This window comes from Oryzias melastigma, linkage group LG3 (assembly GCF_002922805.2).
Source record: "Oryzias melastigma strain HK-1 linkage group LG3, ASM292280v2, whole genome shotgun sequence".
Lineage (NCBI taxonomy): Eukaryota > Metazoa > Chordata > Actinopteri > Beloniformes > Adrianichthyidae > Oryzias > Oryzias melastigma.
Genome location: NC_050514.1, coordinates 28,660,034 through 28,669,844, shown reverse-complemented (window position 1 = coordinate 28,669,844; position 9,811 = coordinate 28,660,034). Strand labels below are relative to the sequence as shown.

The 9,811-nt window shown below is 36.5% G+C and overlaps 1 protein-coding gene across 1 annotated transcript; it reads left to right on the top strand.

The window, feature by feature from the left end:
• Positions 1 to 382: 382 nt before the first annotated feature.
• Positions 383 to 8,421, top strand: tm2d3 (TM2 domain containing 3). The gene is made up of 6 exons (XM_024295904.2): positions 383 to 720; positions 1,124 to 1,225; positions 2,941 to 3,101; positions 3,214 to 3,388; positions 7,019 to 7,094; positions 7,198 to 8,421. The coding sequence occupies exons 1-6, from the start codon at positions 615 to 617 to the stop codon at positions 7,361 to 7,363; spliced, it is 786 nt and encodes a 261-aa protein (XP_024151672.1). The 5' UTR covers positions 383 to 614; the 3' UTR covers positions 7,364 to 8,421.
• The last annotated feature ends 1,390 nt before the right edge of the window (positions 8,422 to 9,811 follow it).

Genomic DNA, 9,811 nt, shown 5'->3' with positions numbered 1-9,811 from the left:
CTGTGTCTCATCTTTCTTGCTTGAATAAAAAAAAGTGACATCCGGTTGCTTTTTAAGTGATTCACAGCCCTCTCGAATCTTCTAGATTGTGTAATTTCCGAGAAAATGTCACAGGTGTGTAGAAAGATTGGCATAATAAATCACTGCCAGCTAATTAAAATATTGTCTGTTAGGTATGAGATTGGAGCGTACAAATCCTGTCATCAGCTAAATGCCTCACAGCCAGCTGGTGAATTTGGGTTTTTGAATGGAGGCTAAAAATGTCAATTTTCGTCAGTGTGTGGATTCATAAACATCATGATTAAAAAAAAAACATTTTATTTTGTTTAAAAAAAAAATCACTCTCTCTTGAGAGGAAGTCGGATGTGTACTTCATTGACACAACTAAAAATTGTAAATTTTGATTTTGTACATTCTATGATTTAAAAAAAATCAGTTGAAAAGTTATAAAAATTAATAGAAAGGACTACTCATTTTGAGGTGTTCAGTTAACGGCTAAACAAGCACATTTCTTCGTTAGTGATCCAATGCCACAAACGAGTGGCTGCCGTCACTCCTTTTTTCCCACGTGACTTGAACGCAGCTGGTGCATTGCGTTCGGTTCCGCAGCAACAATGGCTGCTAGCTGGCAGATATGGAGACCTGACCGAGGACGGTCCTTTAAACACGAAGGAATATTAGTCATTCTGGTCATGGACTTGGTCCTACAGTCAGTAAACGGTAGGTTGACAAAGATGACGTAGATATTATTCAGTTTATAAAATTAAATTTTATATATTTTTTGTCCAACGCCTCTTCCTAAGCTAACGTTAACCAGTAAGCTAGCTTGTTGTATCCAAACAGTGAAAACAGACTCTGTGAGCCGATGAGATTTATGATTGTTAAACTCTTCAGCTAAAAAATCTCTCGATTATTTTTTCTCTTTTGAGCATAAATTGCTAACTTGTAGTTGTGCATCTCATGTAAACATTTTCAGCCATTTGTTTACTCATTATAATGTCAATTTTAAGTGAATTGTTTTTGAAAATTCGAACATTGGGTTTTAAATTGATTGTTTTTGGACCACAGTCATGAAAGTTTGAGATGAGCCCATGCTTTGTTTTTTCTCCCGGTTTGGTGTCAGGATATTTGAGTTCCCCCCATGTTGGTCAGGAGGCTCCCTACAGCAGAGATGCCCCGCACGGACCTGTCATCACCAGCCCGGTGGTCCCCTCTGCAGCCTCCGGTACTCTTCTTCTTCTGTCGATACCAGCTGTGAAGTTGAGCTTTGTTATCCAAGCATGAGTTCTAACAACACACTTTTAAAAGTATGCATGCGTATTCTTAATAACTGCATTGGGAAGTGAATATGTAAGATTCCGAAGGGTGGAGTCTGATGTAGATGCTCTATGTACTAGGACTGAAATGATTCATTCTGACATTATCACAATTTGGGATACAATTCCTTGTCGATTTTAGTTCATTTTGAATGACCTAATTCACTGCCCATAAATCAGTCCAGGAAATCTTTAGCCACAACATTGTGACTCAGACTAAAATACCTGGATACTGAACAGTGCAGGTGTATTTGTTGCAAGATAATCAAGTGTAAATGAAATATGAGTACAAACAAACAAAACAAGAATGAATGTCAAATTCATTCACATTTTCGTTTCATAAAGTTCAGTCCACTGTTGTTTTTCCTCATCAAAATAATACAAACAGGCAATTATTTAAACATTATACTACACTATATGGTCACATGACTTTGCAAAATTCAAAGTGTTTCCACACATTGGACTATAATGATGGCTAATCTTTTTTTTTTTTTTTTTGCCATCAAACGTGTGTTGTCCGGTGTGATGGACTTGGTCATTTTTAAGTTATAGTAAAATAAAATATGTTGTGCAATTACTTAACATAAATCATATCCACAGTGCAATTGCTTCTTCTTTTTTTTTTTTTTTGGATATTTTATTTCGGCACAATTATTTTGCTCTCTTGTAAATATGTAAATTGTTCCAATTTTTTTCTATTTGCGACGCTGCTGTAACACTGAAATTTCCCCACCGTGGGACGAATAAAGGGCTATCTTATCTTATCTTATCTTATAAACACTGTGCCTCAGTACAGATGGTAATCTCAAATTATGTAATCAATTTATTTCTATTTTAAATATTTTTTTAAAGGTTATTATAGACTGATTGGATTAACAACTTGCCTCAGACAGATATATCTGGTTGGATCGATATTTGGTATTAACCTGTTAAATTTATAATCAACATTTAGCACCCTGTAATATTACAGAAGTTGTGTTTTTATTTAATCTAGACTGAGGTTTATTCTCACAAAAGAAGTAAAATTTTCATATTCATTTCACAAGTCATTCAAAGATAAATTGTGTTGTTTTTTTAAAAAATGGTTCTATAGTGCACTTCAAAATAAAATGTTCAAAAATATATAAAAATATATCTTTTGTATAAAAAAGTAACGGACTATTTGCATGTAATTAGGAGGGGGTTGAAGTAAGTCATGGTTAGGGTTAAAATACATGCGAGCAATGCACATATTGACCACACGAATGACATGAATTTCCATCACTTTTTGTGCTTGGCTGCACGTGAATACGTGCGAATAACATCGGCCATAAATAAAAATACATCTTTCCCTAAACAAGTTACAAAACTGATTGTTGTGTTTGGTTGATTTTTAAGTTTTATTACCACTGTAGAATTTCCAACTGTATTATCATTTTTGTATTCTGGTAAACAGATCTGTCTGCAAAAGCGCCTGTTCAAAATAACGTTTTTGTCGTATCCAATAATTATTTTTTTAAGAGATTCAAAAGATGAATGGCTGTTTTTCAGTAAACATGATTGGTTGTTATATTACAATAATTATTTAGAGTAGTTCTGATTTACTTGTCTTTTTACTATTACTGTTTTTTTCCCCCTTTTGTAGTGTCCCCAACAGACAAAGAAAACTACACTTCTAAGTGTCCGAGTGGCGGTTTGTGTAGCCGTCTTCCAGCTGATTGCATTGAGTGCAATTATCAACACAACTGCACCTACGGCAAACCTGCGTCTTTTTCCTGCAAACCCAGAAAAGGAGTTCACTGCATAGTGAGTAGCACTTCATATTGTACTTGATGTGCTTTAACAAAAAGCTAATTTTCCTCTTTCACATCTGGAAAAATATAAGAAAATTGAAATAATTGGTGTTTGTGATTCTCAGGGAGAGACAGGACATCAAGAATCCCACTTTGTTCTGTCCATCACCTGTCAGTTCTGCTGGCAGCTGGACCCGTCTCAGTACCGCTGCTCCAACTCCACAAACTGCATGACCGTCTCCTGCCCACGCCAGCGCTACAACGCCACCTGTGACGTCTTAGACCACGTGCACTGTTTAGGTAAGGCTATTGATTTGCTGAAAAGTTATAAAGTACAGGACTCATATAACCAAATCGGATTCCCATCATGTATTCAAGCATCCAGACTTCTGTTTGGTCTTTCATACTTTTGTGAATTTTGAAGAATAAATTTCATTTCTGAAATTGCCACATTGTTAGAACTCGGACTCACGCAGACGTGCCACTCTCCTGCTCTATTGTCGAAATAAAAAGGCCACTTTGCCACGTCTGTAAAGGATGAGAGATTGGAATTGTCTCATAAAGGGTTTTATTCAGGTCAAGATCTTGTCTAGAGAAGATTGTGGTGCTGTTTACTTTGTGCCACAGCACTCTAAAATCACAAACTGTGGGCTTAGCCTCTGACACTGTTAAAGAGTTAATCTAGCCTGTACTGTTTGAAGTACTCTGAAGCTCATAATTGCCTCCCACTCGTCACCAGATGTGCAAAAGTAAAAACGGTCTGGCTCTCCAATGTATTTGATCGAGCAAACATTATTTTTGAGCTTATGTGGTTCTATGAGGTTTCAATAAGCCTCAATCTTTGATTGCACTTTCGTTGGCAAACAGTAGTAGTTTTTTTGCACATATTTAAAGTTTTTCCACATGATTGTGATTCTGGTTGGAGTTGCTGAAGAACTGTTTTGCTTTAATTTGCTCAGGAATCCAGATGTGCAGAACAACTGCCTCCAAAATGCCCAATTTATAGGTACTGCACACCATTTTTAAGATTTAAAATATTTATTTTAATTTTATTCAAATTAAAACTTGATCATCTTGGTGTGCCAAAGCTACTATTACTGGTGTCAGTTGATGCTGGATTGGTAATTAATTGTTTTTAAAACATATTTTCTTAAGTTGTAGCAGCTGATGGTTGACGTACACACTAATGATTAATTCCACATTTTCTGTTGATCAGGGAAAAACAACAAGAGTTTTAACTGAAGTTTAAGTGAATAAACATATTTAAACTGAAAACTTGTTTATCTGGGATTCTTGTAAACAGTTAAAGGATAAATCAAGTTGATTTCTTTTTCCCAGTTACCAAGTCTTAATATGGGAAAGTTGCATAACACTAAAAGCTACAAACAAGCATATTTTGATCTTATTTTAGAAGCTTTTAAAAGCTTAATGATTTTCTTAATTATGATTATGCAGTTTTTAGCTAAAAGAAAATGAAAAAAAATAATCTCTGTCATTTTCTATGACTTAGTTTCTGCAAAGCGGCAGAAATTTGCCTCTGAGCTGTGGACCCACCTTCCCATCATCTATCTGTTTACATGCTTTCCCGCTAGCTTACAGTTCCTCACACCCCAAACTAACATTACTGTATATAATATTTGAGCTGTCCAGCTGAGCAGTTTTGATCCAGATTCCAGCTCAGACGTTCATGGATCTATTTGTATGGAAAGTGGATGCATCAGAACGGACGGGGGCGGGAGTACGCAGTGCATTTAAACTGCAATTTTTTGTCTGAGTCAAAAAAAATGTGAATAAATAAATACTCAAAAATGCATTTTTAAGCTTAATTTTCTTAACATTTGTCCTCCATCATGACAAAAATACAACAAAAATATGTTAAAACACCAAAAACACAATTTTATTCTGATTAGCATTAAAGAATTTGCTATATTTTCTCCCATTTATTTCAATAGAATATTATTTTCTGGTGGACAACAGTAGTTCCTTTATCTTTGTTCTGCAACCTGCTGACCCACTTCTCCTGCGCTGCAGACTCCATAGGCTGTTGGTGTCATGCAGGTAACAGCTGTGGTCCAGACCCACAGGTTAACCGTAAACCTCAAACTTCACTAAATGAGTCCCTTTAGCTGTAGCCAGAGCTCTTTCAAGCCAAATTGCATCTTTCCTTTTTCACTTTCATCTGAAAAGCATTTTCTTTGCTTTTCTGCTTTTATTATTGAACAATGCAGGTAAACATGAAAGCTCGACTGTTGGACACAATCTCTGCGCGTCTTGTGGCCTCATTGTGATTCAGTGCGTGACCCCTCTTATGCAGTCCATTTATTTTAGGCAGAAAAGGCTCTTAAGAATCCTGTCACACAGCGCACGACCGCCTTTAGGCAGTTTAGGGTTTAAGAAAACTGGTTTCACCTGTCTGTCCTAAAAAAGTTCAATAACTCCTAATCTGCAGGCCCCATTAGAAACAAAAATCATTTTAGGATATGAATAATAAAGGGTGTGTCCTTCCTACTGTGTGGTTGATGAAATTAAAATACATTTTGATTTTTTTTTTTCTTTGAGGGGGGGGTTGGTCCTACTTGAGCATCGTGATTAAAATGTTTTTGTTTGAGTACAATTTTTTGATTTTGCAACTAAAAAAGCTTTTTGGCACATTGTCACAAATACAGTAAGCTTTCTTTGAAAATATAACAAAAAATACTGTTTTTAAAACTGAAAATTATGATATGATATGATCTAATGAAAATTGTGTTTTTGATGTTTTTAACATGTTCTTGGAACATTTTCTCATGATGGAGGAAACGTTAAAAGAAAAGCTCAACATTATTTTATATTTAAATCCTTGTAAATCTGGAGCAGCCAAAAAAGAGCTCATATATAACGTAGAAAATACACTGGGTGCGCTGCAAGCTCCTTGTTTTGCTTGAACAGAACCTTGGAAGGTTTCAGGTCTGATTCCCACCTTGCCTTTCTCATGTGCCGAAGGGTCCTTGGGCAAGACACTGTGCGGAAACCTGTATAAATGCATATTTTCCCATTGTGTTCTACCTGTTATATCTGCCTGCCTCATTTTTTGCAATTGACGTCCTGTTTTTGAGCTGCTCAAATCTCGTTTCTTACGCCCCATTTTGTGCCCAGGGAGATCTGGGGCATAACCAAAGTTATGTTCACGTCCTAACTTTAAAGTAATAACAAAAGCACCAAACAAATGTCTCCATAAAAAAGATTACATATTTATTTACAAGACAGCAAACCAACAATAACTAAGATGTGAAGCAAAAGGCTTCAGGGTGAACCAGGCCAAAATAAAACAAAGATCCACAAAAATACAGATATCCCACTCTGACAGAAATACAAAAACAAAACACAGAACAAAGAGAAAAAAACAAAAAAATAACCACAGATGTAACACGTTACCATGTCCATCTTAATGACACTAAATGATTCTGATTCTTAATGGCTGAACTGGACTGTGACTGTAAAGGCCTTTGAGTCTTTAAGGTAGGCAGAAAAACGCTATACAAGAATACAGCATTTACTAAACAGAGTTTTCAGCAACTGGAAGGGTAAGGGGGGCGGGGTTGCTCTAATGGGTCCATCTACAACTGAGAGGCAAATTTCTATTACCACTTTATAGAGAAAGAATGTTTTTTTTTTTTTAATTTTTGATAAAAGGGCATAATCATAATTAAAAGAAAACTGTGAAGGTTTTTACAATAGATCCAAATATAATTGGAGTCTTTAAAGGCCAATATTTAAACACTGATGCCTGTAATTATTTATTTAGACATTTAAATTTGAAGCTTCAAACACTTTTTTTTTTATTTGTAGGATCTCATAAATTCAAAATTTTTTATATTGCTGGGATTATTATTTGAATGTCGGGGTATTTTTTTTTGGACTTCTAAATCAATGGTTTCTCCTCCTGAGCAGGACGACGGCGTTTTCAGAAACGTCTGTTCTGTAATTGGACAGGTGGATATAAGTGGTCGACAGCTCTGGCTCTCAGGTACGTTTTTTTTATTTTTCATGAGAGTGCTGAAGAGTTTCATCTTTAACATTGAGGATGTTTTACTAATAAAATCCCTGATAACATCTGCTCTTCTCTGCAGCATCACTCTCGGTGGTTTTGGGGCAGACCGGTTTTATTTGGGGCAGTGGAGGGAAGGTCTGGGCAAGCTGTTCAGCTTCGGAGGCCTGGGCATTTGGACTTTAATAGACGTTCTCCTGATTGGAGTTGGCTACGTGGGCCCTGCCGACGGCTCCCTCTACATCTGAGGCCAAACCTCTGGAGGGTTTTTGCGGCCTCTTCTGCCTCACGCTGCTTCAGTCTCGAAAGATGGAAGATTTGAGATACTGTGTTCTTTGCACATTCGCCCGCCCGAGCTCTCTGCTCCACACGTCCTTATCCCATCTGCTAACAAGCAGGAAGTGTTTTCCTCCTCACACCAGCAATGTCTTCTTCCCACACGGCCATCAGATCAATCCCAGTCATTCTGCGTCCATCTCCTGTTGGGGCCGTGCAGATGGAGCTGTGCAGGAGGAGGAGAAGCCAGTGATTATGTGCATCCAGTTGGTTAGATTTAAGTGCTGGTTAAGCGCCGCTTTGCTGATAGACAGCTTTGGTTTCCTGTGGAGCGGCGCTCTCACAGACATCCTGTCACCTCAGAGCACACACTGCTCCTCTTTCATCGCAAGGTAGGAGCATCGCTGAGGGTCAGATCGTAACCATAGCTACTGACTTTTTTTTTTTTTTTTTAATCAAAACTGTAACATTTAAGTTCTGTTAACATAAAAATTCTGCGGAGAAGGTTTTTATTGTCCTTATTCCTTTAAAAGAAAATTCTGTCAACAGTTATTTTGGAAGCTCTTTGTTTTCCTTTGAAGGATCGGCCCACAAAGTCATTGTTGGGATTTTTTTTCAGTACCTAATACTTTTCAAAACCTTCAATTCAACTATTAAAACAAAGATTTGATCGATGTTTTACAAACAAAAGAGGGAGGGTATCTAGCAAAGGAGAATAATAATCTGTGTCACTTCAGCATGCAGCCTTATTCTTGGAAATGCACAGATAATCTTGAGAAAACATAAATGCTTTGCACTAGCAAACTGCAGTAACGTGTGGTTCCCCACATTAAAAGAAAGCAAACTATTCTCTACATTTTTCTAATTTTCTTTCTTCTGTATATTTTATATTTTTGTGTGCAAGTGTCAAGTAGAATTTTTATTTGAGACCATCCATCCTATGTAAATATGTTTTTTTTTTCAGGGACTTCCTGTTGGAACTGTAAATATTGATTTAAGTTATATAAATAAAAGAAAAATCTACCAAAAATGGCTGTCTTTCATGAAAACAGAAGATTTTATTTTTGTGGTGCCAATTCTCAGAAAAAAAACCCCTCAGAGCGTTTTACATCCTAATTTTTCTGTTTTTATAACCTCATTTATCTAGTCGAGTGCCTGAGTCATACTAGAAAAGATAGTAAAAAGCTCACTTAGGGGAAAATAACTAAAATAAAAGATGTAACAATTAACTGTTACTTTATTCCAAATTTGTGCCACCATTGAATGGTCTCGTTCTCTCGACTGCAAGACAGGTCAAAGGTCGCCATCAGGAGTTTGAGCGTTCCACTTGAACGCCGTCCGCCCGACCAGCAGCTCCAACAGGAATTCAGTGCTCTGTTATTAGCGAAGGTCATTTTTATGGACATCTGAGGTTTTTCTCACATTTTCTGTAGTTTGTGGTGCCAGAGGCTTTTGTTACCCACAAAGTGTGCGACAGAAGGAGGGGGTCAGGAGGGCAACGTTTCGGCCAAGAAACATTTCCTTCCTAATCTGTTATTGTTTGAGGACTTGAGCACATTAGACCAGATATTAGTGAACATAGTAATCAGTGTGAGGCTGGTTCTTCTTTTTAAATCAGTCCTGTTTTATCACACAAACGTCTATGGACTTGGCCTTTTTTTCCCTAAATCGTCTTTAATTCTTAGATATTTGACCTTTTTATTTGAGAGTTTTGTAAATTAACCCCAATTTCAGTTTCTCAATCTTCTTACTCACTTTAGTTAAACTCCTTTGGTCAGGATTTTTGTGAAAAAGGACATGAGTTTGCTTTTCTACATTTTCTATCCTTTCTTACTACCAGCAATGCAAATTTGTCGTCTGTAAAGGACATTTCTTATCCTAAATATCTCTCAATTACTGATTTAACTTCTTTTGGTATCTTAGAATAGTCGTTTTTGATACATTTTTAAAAGAATGTTGACTTTTTTTGTCCTCTGATAGATAGGAAACTGTAATTTCATATTTATCAAAAGGCTTTTTAAATTTACAGTGGGGATTGAAAGTTTGGGCACCCCAGGTAAAATGTTATATTATTAGTCATAAAGAGCCCAAGGAAAAATGGAAAAATCTCCTAAAGTTATCAGTTTATAGATTGGACATTCTTTTAATATGTCAAAAAATAAGGTTTTACTTCCATCATTTACTTGTTTTAATACCAGAAAACAAAAAAAAATGGTTGTGCAAAAGTTTGGGCACCCTGAGAGTTAGTAGCTTGTACTGCCCCTCTTGGGAGGTATTGCAGTTTGTAAAGGCTTTTTGTATCCAGCCAAGAGTCTCTTAATTCTTGTTTGAGGTGTCTTCTTTACAAAAGTCTTCCAGTTTTTTGAGACTTCTGGGATGTCTGTTGCGCACTGCTCTTTTCACGTCTTTTCATAGATTTT